General features: G+C 40.8%; 1 protein-coding gene across 5 annotated transcripts in view; it reads right to left on the bottom strand.

Moving 5' to 3' along the window:
- Positions 1 to 24,783, bottom strand: part of NUP93 (nucleoporin 93) — an 86,725-nt gene that overhangs the window by 59,211 nt on the left and 2,731 nt on the right. For 4 of the 5 annotated variants that reach the window (XM_052796556.1, XM_052796555.1, XM_052796554.1 and 1 more), the window contains exons 2-3: positions 20,931 to 21,144; positions 20,263 to 20,380 (exon numbers count right to left, since the gene is read on the bottom strand). In XM_052796556.1, the coding sequence (XP_052652516.1) occupies positions 20,263 to 20,380; positions 20,931 to 21,109 (297 nt within the window). In that variant the 5' untranslated portion in view covers positions 21,110 to 21,144. Of the gene's footprint in view, positions 1 to 20,262; positions 20,381 to 20,930; positions 21,145 to 24,135; positions 24,281 to 24,783 lie in introns of those variants that run through there. The other variant, XM_052796553.1, reaches the window with a different exon arrangement.

Genomic DNA, 24,783 nt, shown 5'->3' with positions numbered 1-24,783 from the left:
AGATTAGGAGCCTGGTTCCAACTTCACCTCCTAAAAGCATCTCACAGTCAAAAGAAAACAAGAAAGAATCGCATCAAAGTATACTAACATCTGGGACTTAATCCAATTCATAGATTTTAGTTGCCAGCACAGCATCAGTCCTGTATGTCCCCTCTCAACGTATTCTATCAGTTTGATCAAATGAAGCCAAAGGCAAGCTCTGCAGAGTACGAAACTTGGACACCCTCTGGAAAGTGTGAGCATTAGGCAGTATTGCTCTGCAATAGAACAAATGCTTTAAATTTAGTTAATTCCGGCTTCCCGTTCTGAGCCACGGCCATAACGCTGAGCCACTGCTATATTTCTGAACAGCAGGAAAAAACCCAAGGTTTATGGATGCTTGGAGCAGCTGTGTATGTCCACAGAAAGGTTCAGGGTAAGCCTGTTTTTCAGGGAGAAATGGTGGCAGGCAATGATCCAATCCTGTGAAACCCCAATGTAAAAACAGGAGGACAAAACCAATCAAATTGATCATTTTTATCTCCACAGCCTAGTAAGCTCAGGACTGAAATGGAACTTCATCATGGAACGGTTAAGCCAGCGTAATAGCTTAGGTAAACAGGCTAACTGAATTCTCCATTTTCTTCTCCAAGTCTGAAAATACACAGAGGGAAACAGAGAATGACTGTTTCAGAAATCCCTCCACAGATCCCTTACATTTATTTGCTAAAACTACCTTGCATCCCTGGAGTTTCAGTTATAAACAAGTGCACAGCAAGGCTAGGAATTTGGAAAGACTTTTTGCTCCTGTTTTGAAGTTTAGGCATCTGCACCTTGAGGTTGAGCTCTGCAGAAGGACCCCATGCTGCAAGCCCAGCAGCCAAGGAACAGGGATACACAAGTCCTCATAGACCACAGAGCAGTTCACAGGAGCGTGACCCAAGCTCAGCAGCTGGGTACACATCCAGCAATAGGCTAGGCCAGACCTCTGCTCGTTAGGTTTTGCTACTTCATCTCGCTCTCTCTACACTCAGGCATATCCTAAATAATCCATCTCAAGTGAGAGTTGCCACACTACAAAATCCTGCTGCATAAAATGATTATATTGGGTAGCAGGCAGTAGCGGTATTGACTCAAGTTTTAGCCTATGACTTTAATCAAATGCCAGCTTAAAGGGATGCATGGCCACAGTTCCAGCTCAGGGCAGCAACTAATAGCAGTCTTAGCATAATTTTAGCTCAGAGAAGCTGAAGATCTCCAGCCCAGACTGGTGATAGCCACTGCAGGTGTCTTTACAATAAAAGGGTGGTTTCAGCAGAGCTGCTAGTGGATAGGTGTTTGCAGCACAGCTTCAATTTCTTGTTTCAGGTGGGGAAAGGAGCTCTGCTAACAGTCACTGTACCACAGAGGCAGCCAAGGGCTGTGCTTCTCAGCACTGCCAAACCAGAAAACTACTGATGGAGAGAAACAACCTGATTTTTTATAAGGTCTGGTATCTGAGGGAGGGGAGGTGGAGGCCAGTTAAACACTGCTGAATAGTGATCAGGACCATGAACAATAAAGAGGTCTGAGGAAATAGTAAAAAGGAGAACATCTGTATAAGCTTCCGCTACAGAATCTCAGAGTCTTGTGAGCCCCAGTGGTAAATGCAACTTCTATTTCTCAGATGGAGAAATTGATGCATGGGAAGGCATTTCTTGAACTCAAAGTCAAGCATAAAATCATGACAAAAATTGGATCAAAATCCAGCTTTCCCGATTTCCTGCGCTGAAAAACAGCTGCCACAGAAGGCTGTTTTCTAAGTAAATATACCCACCATGGGGTGCCAGTCAGGCAAGGATCCAAAAATTCAAGGGTCAGGCGCTATTCAATATTTGAATCAGTGCAATAAAACACTACATAAATATTTAAACTGGCACTCGTGCTCCAAAATACTCTTGGAACATATTTCAGCCGCTTGCTTTCAAAGTTTGTAACAGACATTCCCTTCTTCTTTCTGTCCTGTAGAACCTCTGAAAAAAACCCATTCCCTGCTCATCCACAGTACATCTGACAGCAGTTTGCTGGTTTGTTTTGAATGTGCTGCTTTCAGCAAGTACAAATGGATAAATCTGAAGTGTTGAAATCCTATATCCTTGGCTCTTTATTAAGCCTTGTTCTAAACTCCCCCCCCCAACAAAAAAAAAAAAACCAAAACAAAACTCCAGAACACTCTCAATTTTTATATCTCATTTATAACCTCTGGCTTCAAAAGCTAAATGCTTGGGCTCCATTTTAGCTGTTCTCACAATGTGTGCTATAAAATAATCTAAGGTGCAATTTGTCATTAGACGCTTCCAGACTATGGAGGACACACAATATTTGCTTAGATCTGAATATAAATCTCAAGAAGTCAAAGCACAGTGACAAATGCATTTTGATATTCCATGTGCAATTGAATCTCTTAATTGTTTTCACTTGACAAAAAAAAAACAAACAAACAACGCCAGTCATTAATGTAAATTATGATTATGAGATTGTAGGGCAACATTTTCCTACTATTAGTCATTACCTGTGCTGCCCTGCCCAGCCCCTACATTTAAACTATGCAACACTCAATGAGATAGAAGTTGCTGTAAATGGAGGTAGAAGCTATGCAGATGCATACTGCCAATACCCCACCTCACTGCACACTCTAACAATCCAATCCATTGAATTGCAGCTCTGCTGGATATTCCAGTCCTGATATCTCCACAGTTACACTCAATACCGATTAGCAGAACCTGCTCCTATTTCAGCCTTCATTTCCCTGTACTTGTATATCCTAGGCCTGTCAGTGAAATTGTGCTCCAAAACAGCTGAAGTTTCTCTTGAAAATAAAAGTTAAAAACTCTGTTAAAATATATTTCAATAACACCTACATTCTAAGGATCACTAATGTTTTTTTGTAATAAACACATCTAACTACTGACCACAGAAATTTGACATAGCATCTGACATCTGCAGTTTTGCTTCTCCTACTGGTAGCAATGGCTTGTTCAGCAGATGCTCCTAGTAGCACCTATGCAAGTCCTTCAAGAGTTTAGTAGTAAAAACAAACAACCCAAAACCAAACAAAAAACAAGGAATGAAGGACAGCTCGCTCTTAACAGTTTTAGTTTTGCTGGGCTATCAGAAGTAACACACAACTAAATCTTTGGTATTAATGCAAAAGGAAGACCCCATGATCTTACAGATAAGACTACTCTGTCAGAGTGTTCCATGGTGTATCAAAAGGTACTGCTTTCATAAAAACACTTTGAAGGGTAATGCTGCACTTGAATCATTTACACTCATGATGGCCTTGGAAAGGAAGAGTCAAAAGGAATCAGTATGATCAAATGGAGTATGATAAATCAGTAAGCTCAGGAGTTGTGTTTAAACTCTGAGGTCCTACCTACCCTGCCCAAGAACAAAAGCCTCCATGAATTTACACATTTAACAGAATTCAGCTTCTCATGGAATTGCATAAACTACACATTCAGCTTACAAAAATAAATTGCAACACTCGCTGAAAAATAAATTGTGAAAGAAACAAAAAGCCCTTTTCTTTAGTCACACGTGACAACAATTCAATTTCACTGTCTACTGCATGCATTTTATATAAGGCAGATAGGTACAGGATACTGGTCATGATAGTTTTCAATTTATCACTCTGGAACTTCAGTTAGAGAAAGGATGAAATCAAGCAAGCCATTGCCTTTGACACTAGCAAAAGAGCCTCACTAATGAGAAAGCACAGCCTGCCTGGCTATCTACGCTCTTCAGTGGCATGTACAACCAGATTGTAACTGTTGCACCAGATGCAGTGCAAAAGTGATCCTTTGCCTGTTCAAATTGCTTAAAGTCAATTAATCAGCATATAAAATAGTGCCAGTAAAAACCACTTCCATTGTTAAGTGGTAGCTATCCTTTTCCTGCTTCAGCATCTGACTCTTTCCAATTTCAAAGTTTCCACGGTAAAGGTTCATAGAAATCAGAGAAAAATTCTGTTTCAAGAAACCAGTTAAACACTTGCTTCTACAAAATGAGACACATGTGGCCATGGACCAGGCAAAGAACATCTTCTGCACAGTATATTAATAAAAAGGATACAGGCTTTAGAGAAACAGGGGAAAAGCTTAAACCATCTTCTTCGGTGTGAGATGGCCATAACCATCCAGCATGCTCACAACAAGACAAACACTGAATTTGCATATCCCAGTACCAAGGTGTGCTCTTTCCTGTAGATGACAACAAATCAAGAGTGCTAAAGGCAAAAAGATCCACCTCAGAGATCTGCATAAAATCAATGGATTTAGAAACTCCTCTGAGGTGGCAAGATGAACCTTCTCTGGATCCACAGGGGCACTTCCCACATGCAACATGTTCTGCCGAGCCATCTCTGCAACAACATGAGTATTTGAATTGTGCTTCCCACCTTCCTCTCAGAATATGTGGTTTCAAGCAACATTTGTTGCCAGGATGCATTGCTAATACATAATATATTGGCTGGAAATTAGTATTTCATCTCGGAGAGAGAAAATGTTACAGGCACTTCTTAAGAGGCAATGAATGCAGAAGAGTTTGAGGAAGAAATCTTGTGAGACAAACAGAGCAAACTTATAACCAAGAGAAGATAGATCTATTGAGACGAACAACTAAATCCTGCCCTTTAAGGCAGACTGCAGATTCAATCCCCAGTGCTCATTTTACTGCTGGAAGGAGATCTGTTCTGCTATTCTGCTGCAAAAGGACTTATTTCTCCACAAAGCTTAGCTTTGGGTATTTATTATAGGGATAACTTCTGACTGAAAAGCAAGACTTGCTTCTTTTTTCCTGGTGATGCTTTGCAAAAGGCATGCCATTTCTGGCATTCCTGGGGATGGATGGACTCACATGTAGTGTTTCCTCCCCAAACCCAGCACCCCAAATGTCAGCAAGAACCATCCAGCCTTCAAAAGAAGCCCCATATTCTTTTCACTCGTAGGACTGCCCCACTGACTCGGTGGACCTACCATAAACAAAGGGGCAGGAGAAAGCCTAGACATCCCTAGCTGCCTTCTGACAGCTTTCAAATGACACAGCATAACACAACTTACACAATAGAGAGATTCCTCTGAAAGAAAATGCAAAAGGCTCGGACAAAGCAAGCAAATACAGTAACCCAGAGGAGAGAAGGAAAGTAGTTAACAATTCTGCTAAGGTGACTAACAGGAATATAACTGAATGACAAGTTACAGATCAACTCTTAGCCAAAGATTTTACACAACTAGTTGATGGTAGTCCCTTCCCAGTTCAGCTCCCTCCCTGTTCTAGCAACATGCCACAGGAGGTGTCCATCTTGAGTGCCTATTTCCGTAATTCACTAAATAAGCTTATTAAAAACAGAAAGCATTGAGAAGACACAAAGTTTTTCCTCAAAAGAGAGGAGAAGAAGAAAAAAATAAAAATCAAGAGGACATTAGAAAATGTAGAGAATAAGGTATCTAAGGGTACAAAACCACAGACAAACAACAAAATATTTAGCATAGCACGTTAACCAATTAGGTACAGCACTATCATGGACTTCATCCTACCAGCAAATATGAAGCCAAAACATTAACCTCAAGTCAAATAGCAAAACAAAAAATAAGAGAAGTGATATTGATTCTCTGTATCTGTTGAGTAATCAAGCTTCTTACCATTAGGAATGAGCTGCAAATTTTCTGGATAAACCATTTTTAATCTTGGAAAAATTAAACCAAGTTAGAGACTGAGAAATACTGCAGGGTTAGCTCTCTCAAAAAAAAAACCAAAAAAACAAAAAAACCAAAAACAAACCACAGAGTACAGTGTCCAAATGTGTAATTCCACAGCAAAGTGGGTCTTTGCATCCAGCTTCCACCATTTAGCTTTCACTAGGACCTCAAGATGGGCATGGTCTCTTTTAGTCAAGACAATGGTGGGTCTTTTGACTACTGAATTAGTGCTTATTTCAGATTCATTAAAGCCTTTAGGTTTTTGTATCTACTTAACAGACAGAGTAAAAGGATTTAAACATGCCATTTTCTGTTACAAGCCTTGGGGCAGGAGAGGAAAGAAATAATGAATGTTTCAGAGTTGCTGTATGGTAACCATAGGAGGCAAAATCAATTACTGCTGAGAGGATCTGGAGATAACATACAGGTTCCCACTCATCTATTTGAAATGTGGTTTTTTGTTGCTTTTTTTTCTCCCCCTCCATTTCCTACCCCACTTCTCTTCAGAAATGTCTTTCCTCATACATTAGAATCTGGCCTGAAGAATCCTACTGGCTTGCAAACACATTCAGAGATAAGGATTTGTCATGATACTGTACGGTATCCCCACCTGTGCACTCCCACTTATCTGAGATTAAAATCAAATCCTTCACAGATTCCTACTTCTGCCTTTCACACCAAGTTTGGCTACATTGAACCTTAGTATCAGAGAAACCAAACAATGATGTGGCTTTATCAAGAACACTATGTAAGCTGGACAGCCATCCTCAAAACTGCAGGACAGATTTGGGGAATTAGCAAAAGCATGTACACCCCCTCATGTGACATGAGATGGCAACACTTTTGGGATGGATAACATCAAAAAAAGGAACCAAATAGGAGCTGGTACTTTAAAAGTCTGAAACAAGTGATCTAGAAAGGGCAGATCCAGAAATCCAGTTCACACAGGTCTGAACAACAAGGAAAGGATGTCTGTATAAATTATGCCAAGCTCAAAACCAATAAAAGGAAATAAATTTTAACATGATCTGTAATTGAATTGTGGAAGTTACTACCACAGGAAGATAGCAAGACCAAAAACATAATGGAATTAAAAACTGACTCAGTATGTATATGGATATTAACAATATCTAGAGCTGTGTCTAACATTAAACTTGTGGAAAGAATTATTATCCCTCATGCTTCAGGGTTTTAACCAATCTCTAACCACTAGAGAACAGCGTAAAGCCTAATAAAGCAAGCAGATATCCCCCTGAACATCTTTGTCAGTGTTTCTCCTCTGAACTACCCAGTGCTGGTCATAAGCACGTAAAGGGAACTGAATAGATGTGTCCCAAATCTGATCTACTAAATCAACTATGACAAATTTAGTTTCAACTAATCCCACATCTCTGATTCAAGTCTAGGATAGCCAATTGAACCATTCAAAAAGGTTTAATAAGGCTGCTGAAATTGAAGTTAAGCGCTGACGTGTTTACCACAAGTCTTTCCTCATTCACCAGCTTTTGAACAGCACTCATGTAACACTAGCAAGCCTTCCCTTTGCTCCCTCAAAAATACCACAAGTTAGAAAACCTCTCTCCCCTTCCCCACCTCCACTCCACAATAAACACTGAAGGTATCACATAATCCAGAAATTGGTGCTTGAAAAGGACAATTCACAGAGACTTACACTGCAGTCACAAAAGCTGGCAACATGCTATTTTATTCTCTATAAAGTTATTTTAAAATTAAGTCTCTCCAACCTTCTCAAGCCATTTTTACCAAGCAACAATTAAACATGCTGTTCCAATTAAGTTAAAAAATTATCTGTTAGCCGAGGCTCAAAATGTTGCATAAGCAGATCCTTTCTGGTGGAAGCACCATGCATCTTGCATGCTTGCTGAGATACAAATAATGGAATGGTATAGAAAATTTCTAACTCCTCTCCCTAAGCTTCTTTCAGTCATTTCCATGTACACAGAAAACCACCATGAGACATTTTGCAACAACTGCTTTTTATTTAAACAAGAGTTTAATGATTTAGCTCAAAGTAAGTAAATAACCCTCTTGCACCCAAAATATTGTCAAAGTACAGACCTGAGTAAAGAGTTGGCAGGAGACAATAAATGAATCCAAAGTAGGAAAGCAAAGGGAATAAATACAACTGGAGTAAGAAAAAAAAAAAAAAGTATCTTGGTTTCAGCTGGGATAGAGTTTATTTTCTTTCTAGTAGCTGGTATAGTGTTATGTTTTGGATTTAGTATGAAAATAATGTTGATAATGCAATGATGTCTCTAGTTGTTGCCAAGTAGTGTTTAGACTAAGTCAAGGATTTTTTCAGCTTCTCATGCCCAGCCAGCAAGAAGACTGGAGGGGCACAAGAAGTTGGGAGGGGACACTGCCATGGCAGCTGACCCAAACTGGCCAAAGGAATATTCCATACCATGAGTCATGCCCAGTATATAAACTGGGGGCAGTTGACCGGGGGGGATGGATTGCTGCTCAGGAACTAACTGGGCATCAGTTGGTGAATGGTGAGCAATTGCATTGTGCATCACTTGTTATTTATATTCCAATCCTTTTTTTATTATTATTATCATCATTATTATTTTCTTCCTTTCTGTCCTATTAAGCTGTCTTTACCTCAATCCACGAGTTTTACTTTTTTTCAATTCTCTCCCCCATCCCACTGGGTGGGGGGAGTGAGCAAGTGGCTGCGTGGTGCTTAGTTGCCGACAGGGGTTAAACCATGACGGAGTGGAAGAAAGATGAGAAATAAACAACAGGAAAGAAAACAGAAAGGAGGCAGTGAGAACAGAAGTTGTGCCAAAAATCTAAATAAGTGAAGCAAATGCACGTGTCCTTAGTTCCACCTCAAAAGGCTGCATCAGGAGCATATCTTGGCAGGAATAAGAATTCATTTTGACTTCAAAAAGGAAAGTTAAAAAACATCTATACACACCACCCAAACATTTCTTCTTTAAACTGCCAAATCTTCAGGCTGCTGTTTTGCATGGGGAAGCTGAAGTGCAGCCACAGTTTGATGCCCAGGCATCGGTAAACAGTTTACACACTCATTAGTTAGTGACTATTTTAAACCAAACCTTGATAATGCCTAGGATTAAGATTTTGGATGTGGAGTCAAACTGACTAATTACTAGTGGAGAGGAGGGCATGCACAACAATACACCTATGGCCTTTCCCAGACTGCTAAATTAAGCAAATGGTTTAGTAATAAACCCTGGTGGAATTCATCAGTGGAGTAACACTTTCAAGAGGCCCAAGTAAATTAGGAGGGCTTGAAAGGAGGGGATGGAGTCGAGAGCTGCAGCAGCTGCTGGTTTTTCTAACAGATTTGACAAACAGCCTTGCTGGAAAGAAAAGTGTCCAGGGTTTTATGGTGTTTGTGACCACAGGAGTTCAGTGAGACAGCCTGGCCTGCTCATGTTACAAACTTCCCTTGTGAAAGAGTGATTTGTTTTGTACAGCTCACAGCACCATGAGATTAGTCAAGAAAGATGCTCAAGACAATGCTTAAGTAATGAAGACACTAGCAAAAAACCCTGCAAAAACAATAATTCAGGAGAAAGGTAACCCACCTCTCTTTGTATAGGTCAGCTCCAATCCACTCTGTCCCATTTCAGAAAAGTTTGCTGAAGATCAGAATTCTTTTTTTCCTATTGTAGTTGGGAAATTTTCTTTATTTCTCCTTTTCAGAAGTAAGAACTGAAAAGCCATACTGACTTTAATAGGTAAACATCCATTTTTCAATCCCAAACCTACAGCTTAAATCAAGCCACTGCAACACTGGGACTGAAAGTTTCTGCCATCTGTGAAAAGTCCCTACAACAAGACTTCTTCATAACTATCAGCAGGGCTTCCCAAAGCCCAGTGTCTCTGTTTCCAAGTTCCACAGAGGCACTAGAAGGATATAGCATGGTCCACTCTGGAAAGAATTGGACTCCTTCAAAAATAAATACATTAAAAAGAAAAAAACCCCAACCACTCCAAACTGTGGTCTTATGCTGTTACTATCCAAAATGCTCTTAGTACTTTAGAAACCTAATTTACCTTCTTGTTAATTTTTCACTTTTTTTTTTTCACCCTTAAATGCAACAAAGATGAATTGGGTTCACTTTCATGTATAACCAGTTCCACTGTTGAATTCCAGCAGACCTGCAGCTCTTTTATTTCAGAGCTGTATATAATCAAGGTACCAGAAATCTCCAAATCCTCTTCTGTAAAGTCTACACTTTTTTCCTAATGGTTTCAAAATTGATGGAAATATCAATATTTTACAAAACAAAATGGAGTGGTGCTTTGCAAAAGCTACATTTGAGCCTCAAATAAATAAAAACATCTCTTTAGCCCAAGTAATCGCTCTATCACATGATACGTGGAGGTGACAAATTGCCAGGTTGCAAGAATTTGCATCTCAGCACTGTTTCTTCTCACCAATGTATATAACCAAAGAGATGAAACTGTTCTACTAAATTTTTCCAGCACCTTGAAAACACTAATTCCAATAGTTCATTTGCACATGCTGAGCACACACTGTCTAGGTCAGTAGTCAATACAAGACCTCAGCGAGCACTAAATTAATGGGATGGCGTGACATTAAGAGGTACCGCGTTGCCAGAAGTACCATCCTCCTAGTAAGATGCAACATGGATCCTGAAAGTCATTAATGATTCCACAGTATTTCTTGCAATAGTAACATTGCTCCAAGCAGGGTCTTGGTGAAATTCTGACTCAGATAATCACATCCCACCAGCTGAGGTTCACTCTACAGTTTCAGCTACACATGGTGTTTTAAAGGGTCCTGCAATGCCACTGAGAGAAGCAGTGATGTCTACACCTCAGCACAGGAGAGTCTGCATTTTGGATATGTGATCTCCAAACTGCCTTTTATACCATATTTGCCTTGTCAGAGGGGTACAACTTACCATTCAATTAGGAATTGGAACAATTTTCATCAAAGGGAAGAGCTACGCAACATAAGGAGGAAAAAAAGAGAGTGGGGGGAATGAAGTCAAGTGTTACAACTCAAAATCTGGTCTCTGTTTTAAGATGTTTATGATAGGTACTTCAAAGATGTTTATTAAAAGTCTACAGTTGTACCTATTTGAGATGCAAAGAACATATCTGGATTAAGCAGACAGGAAATATAAAATGTGCCAGGACATAGCAGAATTTAAATAGATCAATAAACATCGCTACTAGAACAAGAGTTCTCAATTTTTCCATCTCATGACCTTGCATTAGCATAAAGTTTTGAAATGTCCCTTTCATACTCCCTTGTTTACCCATGATGAAAAGAGAAAGGCAGATCATGTCTCTTCTCTCCCTGAATCCGTGATAGGAACCATGATGAACTGGAAGATCACCACATAATTACTCCAGTTAGCATGCAACCAAGCAAACAAAAGAAATTTGAAATAATTCAGTATCACAACATTTATTGAGTGACTAATCTGGCCAACTAACAAAATGCCATAGAGTATTCTACATTAAATTTGCCACAGTTTGGGTTTTTGGGGGCTGCGTGTGTTTGTTTTTAAGGTTAATAAGGCCAGGGTATTTTAAAACAGCACTACTAAACCATGCTATTACCCCAGTAATGAAACCTAGAGAAAACTGCTGCTTAGATGTTGTACTGGGTCCACGTGGCAAGGTTTTGGTAGCAGGGGGGCTACAAGGGTGGCTTCTGTGAGAAGCTGCTAGAAGCTTCCCCTATGTCTGACAGAGCCAATGCCAGCCAGCTCCAAGACAGACCCACTGCTGGCCAAGGCTGAGCCCATCAGCAACAGTGGTAGCACCTCTAAGATAACGTATTTAAGAGGGGAAAAAAAGTTGCGGTGGGCACAGAAACTGCAGCTGGAGAGAGGAGTGAGAACATGCAAGAGAAACAACCCTGCAGACCCCAAGGTCAGTGAAAAAGGAAGGGGAGGAGGTGCTCCAGGCCCCAGAGCAGAGATTCCCCTGCAGCCTGTGGGGAAGATCATGGTGAGGCAGGCTGTCCCCCTGCAGCCCATGGAGGTCCACAGTGGAGCAGATATCTACCTGCAGCCCATGGAGGACCCCACGCCAGAGCAGGGGGATGCCCAAACGAGACTGTGAGCCCATGGGAAGCCCGCACTGGAGCAGGTTCCTGGCAGGACCTGCGGACCCGTGGAGAGAAGAGCCCACAAAGCAGGTGTTCTGGCAGGAGTTGTGACCCCGCAGGGGACCCACACTGGAGCAGTCTGTGCCTGAAGGACTGCATGCCATAGAAGGGACCCATGCTGGAGCAGTTCATGAGAACTGCAGCCCGTGGGAAGGACCCATGTTGGAGAAGTTCATGGAGGACTGTGTCCCATGGGATGGACCCCACTCCGGAACATGGGAAGACTGTGAGAAGTCCTGCCCCTGAGCAGAAAGGAGCGGCAGAGACAACGTGTGATGAACGGATCATAACCTCCATTCCCCATCCCCCTGCGCTGCTGCAGGTGATAGGTAAGGAATTCGGGAGTGAAGCTGTGCCTGGGAAGAAGGGAGGGGTGGGGGGAAGGTGTTTTAAGATTTGGTTTTATTTCTCATTACCCTACTCTGGTTTGATTGGCAATAAATTAATTTTCCCTAAGTCGAGTCTGTTTTGCCCTTGCTGGTAGTTGGTTGAGTGATCTCTCCCTGTCCTTATCTCAACCTACAAGCCTTGTTATATTTTCTCTCCCCTGTCTAGCTGAGGGGGGTAGTAATAGAGCAGCTTTGGTAGGCACCTGGCATCCAGCCAGGGTCAACCCACCACAGATGTAAACTAAGCATGTGAGGCAAAAAGCAACAAAGAAAAGAACAATACCCAAACCCCCAAATACATTCCCAATGTTTTGGGCTTCTCTTCCCCCCCGCCTTTTCTTTTTATACAGTGTTATTCACTCACCTACCTGATGCCAAAAGAAGTTTGAGGTTTCTTTTGTTGTTTTTTTTTTTTTAAAACTTAAAACCAAAATAAAAAAAAAAAACCAACAAAACCCCCACACTAGCTATGAAATAGAGAAGCCTGCACTCTTAAACCCCAGTTACATCCCAGTCTACGCACACCTTGGCATTTCCCAGGGCAGTCTTCGATCAGCACAGGCCTTGGGAGGCTCGACACCAACCTGTTCACTCAGAGGGCCCCGGGAGACTATCAGTGTCAGGAAGGTGGCAGACAGGCCACCAAACCCCCGGCTGCCACGCCAAGGCTGCATGCTGCGGCAGCCCTTGCAACTCTCATCACCCAGCAGAGAGCCACAGACAGGCTACAGTTTTCTTTTAGAGGTTTACGTGAAATTGTTACACATTACCTAAAAGAAAGGAGACATGCAAACACATCGGAGATGAGATGAGGAAGTTTCTGTAATTTATATTTCTAAGGTCAACATCCCTTTACTCCATTGCTGCATGTCAAAATACTCATCCATTCCACATCACTGCTTTCTCTAATTGTGTTAAAACTGCCTCTGGCCACATTTAATTAGCAGGATATTTATATTCTTGATTTACATGGCTAAACATATACATTAAGGGTCAAATCCTGAACTAAATCAATGAGACAACCTAGGCAAAGAAGATAGCAGGGTTTGATACTAGCATGCACTAGTAATGGGAGGAAAAAAATGACTTGTGAGAACCTTTGCAGAGAAGTATTTTTGGAGCGTAAGATTTCTACAGCTTTTGAAGAATTCACAACTATGACCACAAATAATACTTTTCATGTGGACTGCAGCAGTGCAAAGAAACCAACAGCTAACGACCGACCCTAAAAAACACAAGGTAGAAGGCTGTCCTCTTGCATTCACTGTCCTGGCTCTGCAATGGTTAAAAGGTCCCCACAGCTGTACTGGCATCATCGATTAGGGTGAACAAGGAAGCAACAGAAAAATAAAGCCACCTTAATTTCAAGCTCCATTAGAACTGAAGGAGTTGGGGGGGGGCGGGGAGAAATCAATGTTTGGCAAATGGGAAAGGACAAAATCTGCAAAAGGAAAAATGCACTTTCAGGCTAAGGTAATGCAAACAATGGATGGTGAACAGCACTTGAGGTTGCCCCTTTAAGGTTGTGTCAGCATTTCCATTTATAAACTCTGATTTTAGTTACACTCTAGTAGATTACCACAGGCTTTGGTATTACTCTAGCAGATACCACAAAGTGTATCACAAATGGTAATATAAAATAGCAGTAAGAGCTCACTGGTTGAATAATGCACCCTTTTGGTACCTGATGTCAGAGTAAGTGTTTTTAAATTATGAGTCATATGCATACATACACACAAACAGAACATACAGTGCTGGGGCAAGCATCCTGGGACCCAGATTGTACCAACACTAAAACAGAAGTCAAAGCTGCGTTTGATATGAAGCCTGTTTACAGTACTCTGAAAAAACTGAAAATATCCCAGATACTTAATTTCAGTCTGCCTCAGTTGCCACTTGGACAGATTTCAGTCTAACCTTCTGCCCTCATTTAGATAAAAGCTCTCATTTCTGTATCTGGACCTCCAGAGAGCTACTCAGTCAATACTCTGAACATCCACACCCAGAAATCAAAACCAAACCCTGGTATGCAACCTTTAATTTCAGTTCTGCCTAGTTTGGAAGGCCAAGGAAAAACTGTTGTACAAATGAGAATTCAACAAAATTTTCCTTCAGTGTAATGGAGCCAGGACTTAACTGCTTAGAAAGTTTGAGGTGAAGTAACGTATGCAAGGAGAGCTCGTGTCCATTTCTAGCATTCACTTCACAGATCTGCAGAGAGCTGGACCAAGCCTTAAAAGTGAGAGCAACAACATTTCTTAAAATTACCACCATGACTCTGGGCTTAGACATTTCAAAACAAGCATACAGGGGGGCTAAATCTAGTACCTCTAGTATCAAGCCATTGTGACATATTCAAAACACAAAGCACACAGTAAAGCATAATGTATACTGTAATCAGTGAAACTATCTTAGTAGGTATAAATCAGGCCTTGATCCTGCAACTAACCCCTACCAGGTACTCCAAACAAGTTTACCTGAGCAGCACTGAACCTCTAACATCTGTACATAAACCAAACCACACATGTGCAAGAGCCAGGTCCTAGCTCACGTTACAATAGCGCAGCCTTCCCCTATACTTGTAATAATTCCTCCTCCAGCTGCCATTACTGCCACCTGAGAGGGTCTGCTACAACAGTGCTCACTAGAAGGACGTCATAGTTTGCATCTTGGGAAGAGTGAAGAAATACCTTTTCTAAACAGAATGCCAATATTATGTGTATACACATATACCCCATCTTTGAGATACCAGCTTGCGTGATCAACCCCTACCTGGGATTTTTAAAGCCACAAAGAAACAAACAAAAAAACCAATATGCATTTATGTGTTAAATATGGCATCAAGAACATTAAGAATCACTTTACTACCATATTCAATTTTGAAAAGATTTTGCCAAAATAGGGCTTTTTGACAACTTAGAAAATATTGATCTTTATAAACTGTTGACATAGGAATTGTTATGAACCGGATTTGCTGCAACAAGCATTTGTTGTGTTGCATGCAATTTAAGAACACAATCTTTGAAATGAGAGGAAAAATACAAATTCCTATAATTTAATGGCAAGTCTAGAGTATTTTTCATAATCTTCCCAGCCTACTGCTCTAGTGGGAGACATTTCCTGGACTCACAACCCTTTTACGTGCAAGCAATCTACATTTTACAACTGATAAATAATTCAGATAATTAATTGAGCTGCAATTTGGTGCACTTCTTTTTAGTCAGCACTATGGAGTACCATTTAAAAGAGGTTCTGTACAGAAAGTCCCTCTTGCTTGTTAACCCAAGCTGAGGCTTCTATTAAGGTAAATTCCTAGATTCTCTTAACACTTTCTGAATGTCTCACATCAGCATCCTGGGACTTCATGCCCTAGGATGCTCCCCTCTGATTTTTCTTGCTGTGTTTTACTGTCTATATAAGAACAGGGTATTTCCTGGAATTCTCCTTCCGCAGTGCTGACTGCCGTCATTTGAAAGATTAGATTCTAGCATATCTCTCTATGCTGCCCACATACAGGCTGCTAGAATAGACCACAATGTAAGAAGGAACAGATACAGTAAGTAAATACTTTAGGTAAGAAAGCTGGAGAAGCTCAAGCAAATTGTCAGAGAAATCACTGGATGCAAAGGAGCAATGTGGGAGCACATGGCAGGAAGTCTAAGAAGTATTTTCATGCCGTAAGAGCTTTGATAGAATTTAAAAGTCAGCAGATACCTAAAATTCATACAATAAAGATTTAATCGTGTTTGTAACCCTCACATAACTGCAACAGTCAGCAAAGGCTAAGCGTTAGGTCTCCGCCTCTGGCACAAGGGCCCACATTCACCTCCAGAGGCACCACCTTCTCCTGTGCTGTGGTGTACATAAGCTGTACCAATGCAGAGTCCCACCAGAGCTTCACAGGGAGGAAGAGTGCAAGGACTTGCAGTTTCAGATGCGTACCTAAAAGAAGTTTCAGCCTCTTAATCAAATGATGCTGTCAAGTATTTATGAACTGATAACACTACCTGCTCAAACTGAAGCTTGAGGGACACCACACATAGAAGAATAATTAAAGTGTTAAAGAATCTACAAACAAGAAGTAAGTTTCAGACAGGATTTAAGGTTAAATAAATTTGCTGCAAACTACACAGGCTTCTGAATGTGTATGTTGAGCATCAGGAAAAGACAGGACTGAGAAAGGACAGCTGAGCCTACAACAGTGACGATAACCTGTGAACCAAGTTCATTAAGTATTTAGGAAGAAGTTTTTGTTGGTTAAAAAAAGAGGAATGGTAATGCTAGGAAGTGCAGGCTTGATGCAGAACAGAACAGCCCTTCCCAGTCCACAGAATTAAAGCTTAGCAGTCTGTCTGTGTAAATACTGAGTAACAGTAGAGGAATAGTAAAGTCCTGTAAAACAATAAACCAGATGCCTTCCTAATATCACTCTGCACACTGCCTTCCAGGATACAATGGGAGCAACTTACAGAGGGAGAATTCTACACAGTGGAAAGCGATAGCTACATCTGACCCGAAATAACACAACAAGCCTGAAGAAGCCTTATGAAACTAATTAACTAGAAAGAATGAAAATAAATCTCAACAATCATCAGAAGGTATAAGAAAAAGTAACATAGGAAGAAGCGTTTGTAGCACATCTTTATCTAAAGCATCAAATAATTTTAAAACCTACTTGGTTAACAGAGCTAATTAGAGGACAATCAGCAGCATATAACTCAAAGGTCCTCTTACGTAACTAACAATAAAAACTTAATAAAAACTACTCTGAAAGGACAAGATCCTGTTGTTGATGACTGCATACCAGAACCTACAGATGAGTGCAGAGACTTGTCCATATTCTAAGCAAGTTACTTTCAGATAACAGACCGTTGTCAACATTAACCAGACAGCTTGAGATTTGACTGCAAATAACCTCAGTCAGAGCAGACGATCATGTTCTGCAAAACAACATAAAAATCCTTGCACCTGTTAACTGCAAAACAGGGACAAAACATTTAAAACTGGCACTTTACTCATGTGCCTGCAAGATGATCTAAAATGGAGCACCTTGCCGTGCTTCCCACTGCAAATTGGTTTTAGCTAATTTACTATGAATGTTGTCTGCACATGGCCTGCAAAAGAATTTAAGATTCAAAGCACACATGTATTAGGCCTCAGACATGAGTAGTTAGATTTAAATTAGAGAGTGATCACTGATTAAATCACCAGTGTTAATCACGATTCAAAACAGCAAGCAGGAAACTTTGATTTAAATGATTGATTTTAATCCTGTTTTTCATTTGTACTTTTTAGCTGTTTTCCTAAAGCAAGGGCTGAATCTCATTGGCTGATTTGGCCATTTAAACACATTGATTTGCAATTAACCACTGGTTTTATGCTACATTTGAAGCTTTTCCTAAACAGGAGGATACAATTGTATCTAAATTTACAATATAAACTTATTTAAAAAGCATAGTATTTATTCAGAATCTTAAACACTTATTAAGCTTGAAAACAATCAATGAGAAGTTTCTTATTTACTAGATGACACACACACTCTTACACATCTGCTTTGTGTCAAGCTCCAGTAGGATGGACTAGAATCCTATGAGAAATAGATCATATAAAAGTGTTCAATTAAAATGCCTTATGTAAAAGTATCCAGGCTATATTCCAAAATGTTTGCATTTCAAATTGTCTCTGTGAGACCAAAGAAATTGTTAACTTTAGTAGCAAAAAGGTTGAAAATGATGGCTAGACACCGAGGCATTTCAGCACCTAAACACGCAAATAGACCAATATTTAAGAAACTTTCAAGAAGGCCTACACAAGGTAAGCACCCTGTTCCCACAGAAATCACCCACAGTTGAAATCAATGGGTCTCAGATACCACATTTGTTTAAGCATGGCTGAAAATCTCTTGATTTCAGGTGGTAAGATATTTTAGAAATAGAATCTCCTCCCACATCCTTCAAGCTTTTTCAATTACAAAATCTCATCTGTCACTTATTTTTTGTTTAAAAAATAAGTATGCTTATTTTTAAATAACTTCAATAGTTTATAGCAAGCTTAGTCCATAATGTCAACTGCCATGAATTCAAACTTAAACACTTCCTTTTTTAAAGAAATAAATGCATTCTAATGAAAAACATTCAAATATGGACATGGGTCATAAAAAAAAAATACACTGGAGATGAGAAAATATACTGAGCAGATCACTAGAATATACCAGAATCACCGTATCACATAAGGCCTTGAGATCTGGTATAATTAAGAAAGAAGAAAGCCTTCATGTTTTGGTTAGGTAACCAGTAAAATAAAGTAAAATGTGAGTATTTCGTAGTCCTATCCATTTTCTCATATGCCACAAATCTCAGATCCAAAGAGTCAAGAGCTCCACTGCTTCTGGGCTTGAGAATCTACAATAAGATTGCTCTTAAAGCAGAAAGGAAAAACACCAGAAATCAAAGAATTAACAGCAGCGGTAAACCTAAAATTAAAAAAAAATCTTGGAAAAAAATCTGGACAGAAAGGGGTCAAGGAAGACACGTACCAAGTTTAACATCACCAATTAGAAACACAACAACATCAGAAACTGGAACAAAGGAATAAAATGAGACAAGACAAAGTGAATAATGCCAGTGGTTTAGAGCTCTCACTCTGTGATCATGCAAGAGAGAAAGTCTCCAGACTACACTATTTTTTAGTGAAAAAGAGGGGAAAAATCATCTGGGGAGGGCAAGAGAAGACAGCCAAATATGCTAGGAATCGCCAGAAGGTGAAGAGGTGCAAAGGCACAAGAAGAAATCCCATCTTAGAGACACATGTTAAATGCTCCGAGTAGTCAGTTCTCACACAGTCACCCCTCTGCACTCCCAGCCCAAGAGGACTGAAGGCAGCCCCAACGTGGAGGAGTACTGCTTGCACTGCAAGGAAACATCTCCTTGCCACGGGCACCAGGGCACACACATAGCCTACTGGAAAGGCTATGAGCCTTAGAGAATAGGGGATTAAGTAAATCTGCCTGAAGACAGGAGACCACAGGGCTCCTGACACTAGAATGAGACTAGACTAAGGGTCCATCCACCCAAAATGGACAGCACCAAATGCTTAAATAAAACACACCATTAGATAAAATGGGGTAACTTCACACACCTCCCTTCCCTCCCTTTCCCTTCTAAAGTTACATGGTTTAGGGCATACTACTTCTGTGAAAAAGACTTGCAACTCTTTTGACCCTCCTAACTTAGCCATCTGCCAGTACAGAGAGAGAATATAAGCTTCAAAATGATTAACCAGTAATTCAGACTGTTATCTTCAACACAACCCACAACATCAATTCCATAACCAGCTCTTAACTGAGTAATGAATATCACAGGTTTCTTCATCATGAAGGCATTCTACAAGGGCAGGCAACTATCATAAAGCAAAAATAGATGGGTCACATTAATTTAAGACACCTGGGGAGATGATCTACAGGAAAATTTACAAGATTAAATCACACTGGCAAAGCATATGAAACATGTCAAAGTCAGTCTACCCACCAAGACAAGGTTATGACATCTGAGATACAGTGAAAGAAAAAGCTATACTCACCTCTTTTGCATGTTGACTTAAATGCCCCCTATTCCAACACCTCAAAATTGCCAAGTGGTTCCACATGTGTTCTTCATAAACATAAAAAAAGGTCTCAAAACTATGAGGGAGAGGTATCCCTGTGCAATTTAGGCTTGCAAAGCCAACAAAGACAGATCCACAAAGGCAGTAAGTATGTACCTAGTTCCTCTTGCCTTCAGCAGGAGTTTGGAACTTAAAGTACTTCTGCCGACCTGGTATTTAATGCTGCTTCTGATGGCTAACTTAAACATCTTTCATCATTGAAAGCAGCATCCCTCTGTACTTCCTCCAGCCAGTGAATTAAACACAGAGCAAGACTATTTCCACAATGGCCTTAGAAGAGCTTTGAATCACAACACAGGAATGGCAGTTACAAGGGCAGTGAAATTCACGTCAGAAATGCCCCTACCTGAATATCAGTGTCCTTCACAGGTTCAAGAGGCTCAAATGTAGTGGCTGCACTTAGACTCTCTAGTCGCTGAGAAATGTGAGATATATCAAGCCCTCTAGACCCAAGAAGAACAGACCTATAAGGAAGAAATTGTACAGGTATGAAATTAGTATTGAACAGACAGAACTCTAAACCCAAATTCATTGCCAATGTTTAGGTCAGCAGCTAGCCATGTACAGATGGTGCTCCCAGCTGTGTTATGAAAACTGCATACTTTGCAACTGCAAACTTTGAACGGCCCTATGTGTATATCTAACCACCTCAGCCCTGCTGAACTCTTCTCTTTCTGCTGTTCCACTGCAGTACTGCACAGCTGCCAAGTCCTTCCAGATAGAAAAATTCTATAGCATGTTGGTAAATGTCTTTGGCAGCAGCCAGAACAAGGTACTGCACTTTTTGGCTTTAGTGGCTGAAATCAGGAATGGTAGCTCCTCAGATAAATCCTTCAATTACTTAAAAAAAAAAAAAAAAAAAAAGAAAAAAAAAGGTAAGGGGGGGGGGAACCCAGCTTTGCTGTTTCTCCTGGGCATGTCCTCCTGGCCAGTCTCCCCAAAGGGTAGAAACCAAACCTGTCAACAGCTGCTACCCTCTGCGTAGAGTTTCCAATGCCAGTTCTCTGTACTTACGCCTTAACATCTGCAGTCTCCTGGGAAGTGCGGGTCAGAGTGCGGGAACGCAGGCGCTCCCCAGCCTGCTGGATCTCCTGCAGGTTGCGTTCTACATGAGGGAGCTCAGAGATGCCTTCTGTCTCGGCTGCAAGCTGTTCTGCCTGCTGGAGAAGCTCTCCAAAGCCTTCAGTATCCATCTCTGTTGCAGGTTTCACTCAAGATGCACAGAAACCTTCAGAGAAAGAGAAAATTCTTGCTCAGCTATAAACAGTTTCTATACCTACAATGGCACAGACAGACCTGCAAGAGTGGGTCTTCTAGAACAGTATACTCTTCCGCCCATTCTCCTCATGCACTAAACATCAAGGAAATACTTTCAAGTGGTCTGAGAGAGCTTTGCCTTGCAGGACTACGCTCTTAAGGCAGACCTACAGACCTGTCAGAAGCGGGATGCAGATGCCATATGACAGTTTGTATATTGCCTTGATACAAAGGAGAGTGAAAGCAGGAGTCCCTGTGAGGAATTTGTTGTTAGTTTAGCTATAAACTACTTGTACACACATATATTTAAGTAGTTTGGAGAGTTGGACTCGATGATCCTTACCAGTCCCTTCCAACTCAAGATATTCTATGATTCTATAACACATACATATGCATGCATAGGTATATATGTATACATGAGGGCTGAAAACACACACAACTTACAAACATGAGGTTAAATTAACAAGACAGGCGAGCATACACATGTACAGACAGCCACAACTAGCCACCTATTAGAAAGCATTAATCCATACATCATTAACCGCCAAAGCCAAAAGAAATAAGTACATGTTGTTCCAGTGTAAAAGACATGGTGTCTAACTTTGATGCATGCAGAATGTTTTACCAGTGTTTGTGAGAACTGCTTGCATAGACCAAATGAGAGAATAGTTAAAGAAACTACGCAGCATAAGGCAAGGGCTGTAACAGAGGTCATTAGTGCATCGTGCAGTTCCAAATTCAGAATGGAGCTTGTTATTTTTACCGAAAGGACAAAAATGTACATGCTTGGGATTGATGTGGAAAAAAACATGAACCTGCAATGGTGTCCACATTAATGGAATATGAAACCCAAACCCTCAACTTCACACTCCAAATCCATGATTTGCAGCTAAATCATCTACATGTTACAAGCACCTGGCACCTCTGTAAAGCCACAGGAGAAGATCATAGAAATCTAGTCTTGCTCAATGGTGCTACAGACACAGGAATCTCCAGTACAATCTCTCTCTCATAGCATTTGCACCCTAACCCAGAGTGCCTGGGATCAAATAAGACAAACCAGATCTCAAGCATTAACTACAGCTCTTTATCCTTTACTCAAAAATAAAATCAATGGAGACTATCTAGTTCAAGGGAGCCCACCAAGAAGAAAACAGGGCATTTCTACAAACCAAAAATAGCCTGCAATACAATTATTTCTTGGTACCCCTCAACCATACCAAAGCAATTTAACAGTACAATTTTAATATTCCTCACGTTCTCAGTCTCACCACCATTCCCAAGTACAACTACCAGTGGCAACAGCGCTGCTTTCGTCTGCCTGGACAAGTGATTTAAAAGCACTGCATGATGATTCATTCAGACATATGCAATTAGAAAGAGAAACTGATCCACACTGCCTGTGTGCCAGGACAAACCCTAACAGCCGGCATCCAGGAATGGAGAATTTCACAAGCACTCCCCACCCACTTCTGGAAAGCTGGGAGCTACTGGGGGAGGCAGCAATCATATTTGCACTGACTTGTTAATCAGGTGAGATAGCAGAGACTGGATTTGTTTGAACAGATTAGCATGTCACCGAGACAGAGTGGAACGGGGTGGGGGGGGTTTGGAAATAGGCGGTTTCATGCCCTGCAATGCAGCACAGAACATCTTTCCAGTGTTTACTTGTGATAACTCAGGTGCACCCCTGCCAGAAGCAGCCTCTGTTGGCAGACACTGACCAGAACAGCCACACACCCATACAGTTAAGAACTGATCAGATACTCCAGGAGCAGCGACTGCAAGAACAGCACAGACTTCAGCTTAATTTGATCCAATCCGGTCCACTTCCCCTTTTCATTACCAACAAGATAAAATGCTGGGAGTGTAAGGTGGCACTAACTTCTCAGAGCACTGAAACCAAAAGCATAGAGAATCAGTGCACTATAAAACTGCTCCCAAACCTGCACTTTTTAGCCGTAGACTGCACATCAATACCATATAAGGTCTGTCCCATAACTTTGCTGATGTAGGACAACTGCAACAACTCTGTGAGATTGAATTGAATTCAGCAAACATGGAACAAACTAGTTATTTTGGAGCAAGTTAAACTACCTGCGATTATAACCAAGCACTGGAAATGACAGCTCAAAACTTATCTAGAGAGCCAACACTAAACAGCTTTTTCTAAGCAACAGAATTCAAATATTTAGACTGAGTAACAGCACGAACAACTTTGTCTCCACCCTGACAGAATTTACTGCATCCAAGACACTGCAGTCTGACTCTTGATGCTGCTGTGCAAGATGGAAACTGCTACCACAGTAACAAGCAGAGCGATGGCAGATTTTCTTGTCTGGCTAGGGAAGAAGCAACAACTGACACCTAAGGGAAAGAAAATACATCAGAAATTAAACTAACTTCTGTGAAACGAGATCGACCTTGGGCTAAAAGCCAGGACTGAAAAGGCTCTTCTGTAAAACACCTTTGATGACTTATCAATAGAAGCTGCTGCATTAGACTACTATGCCATTAAACCCCAGTTTAATGTTTCCCCAACATTTAAAACCACAAATAAACGCTATATATTGTACACATTGACTGGATTTAAGCCAAAAAGAAACTAGAAAAGATGATGACAGGTTTCTTAAGTCTACTCAGACTGTTTATAAATAATGATTTATTACCTAAACCCCTAAAAACTCAAGAGCACTACAATGCTATCTAATGAAGAACGCTGTAGCTGTAATACTCTAAATATGGCCACGATTAACGTTTTACTGTACTAGCTTCAGAAAGATGCAAAGCTGAAATACTCTAACGTGTGCGCAAGCGTCTGTTGTACTTCACATACTGACAGGCTTTGTGTCATCAAATTAATTAACTTTGAGAAACAGACTAAAAAAAAAAATTCAGATTTTTCCCATGCTTTGAAAAAAAGAAAGGAGGAAGACTTCACAGGGGAGAAGGAAAGCCTCACCCGCTACATTCAGAATAGCTGATGGACCAATACAGTTCCACAAGTTGCAAAGAGATTCTTCAAAATAGGAAATGAAGAGGAAGAAATCTAGCATTGTCCTCTCGCAGAGGCTCCCACCCCAGAGTGCTCAAGAGACCCAGTCTGACAAGTTGAGATCAGCTTCTTTTGGAAGGAAGATGCAAGAGCACACTACTAAGAGAAAGTAAGCAATTCTTTACTTGCTGCAGCCAAGATCTGAGGCAAAAGTGCTTTTTTGACAGGCTCCAAGCCTGGGCTGCTACAGATAGTATAGCAGGTTCTGTCTACTAAGCTAAACATGAATAAGTAAAAGGCCTATTCTGCAGGCCTGGGGAATTCTGTATGAACAGCAGTAATAATACGTAGCTCTTGCACAGCACTTTGCATAAGCAGACATCCAGACATTTCAGAGAGGAAGTCAGCAACATAATCCCCATGTTACAGACAGGGGAACTGATTAAGAAATGCAGAGATGGAAATCAAAGAGCAGGTGGCCAAATTTTTGTTTGTTTTTAAAGGAAACCACAATGACATTTATAGGATATGTTAGATGCTGAAATAAGTTGCCTTCCAAGGATGCTGACACTCTGTCAGTGGAGCTTTTTAAGAGTAGGACAGGCATAAAGCAGA

This window comes from Harpia harpyja, chromosome 9, assembly GCF_026419915.1.
Source record: "Harpia harpyja isolate bHarHar1 chromosome 9, bHarHar1 primary haplotype, whole genome shotgun sequence".
Lineage (NCBI taxonomy): Eukaryota > Metazoa > Chordata > Aves > Accipitriformes > Accipitridae > Harpia > Harpia harpyja.
This window is presented reverse-complemented; position numbering and strand designations above follow the sequence as displayed.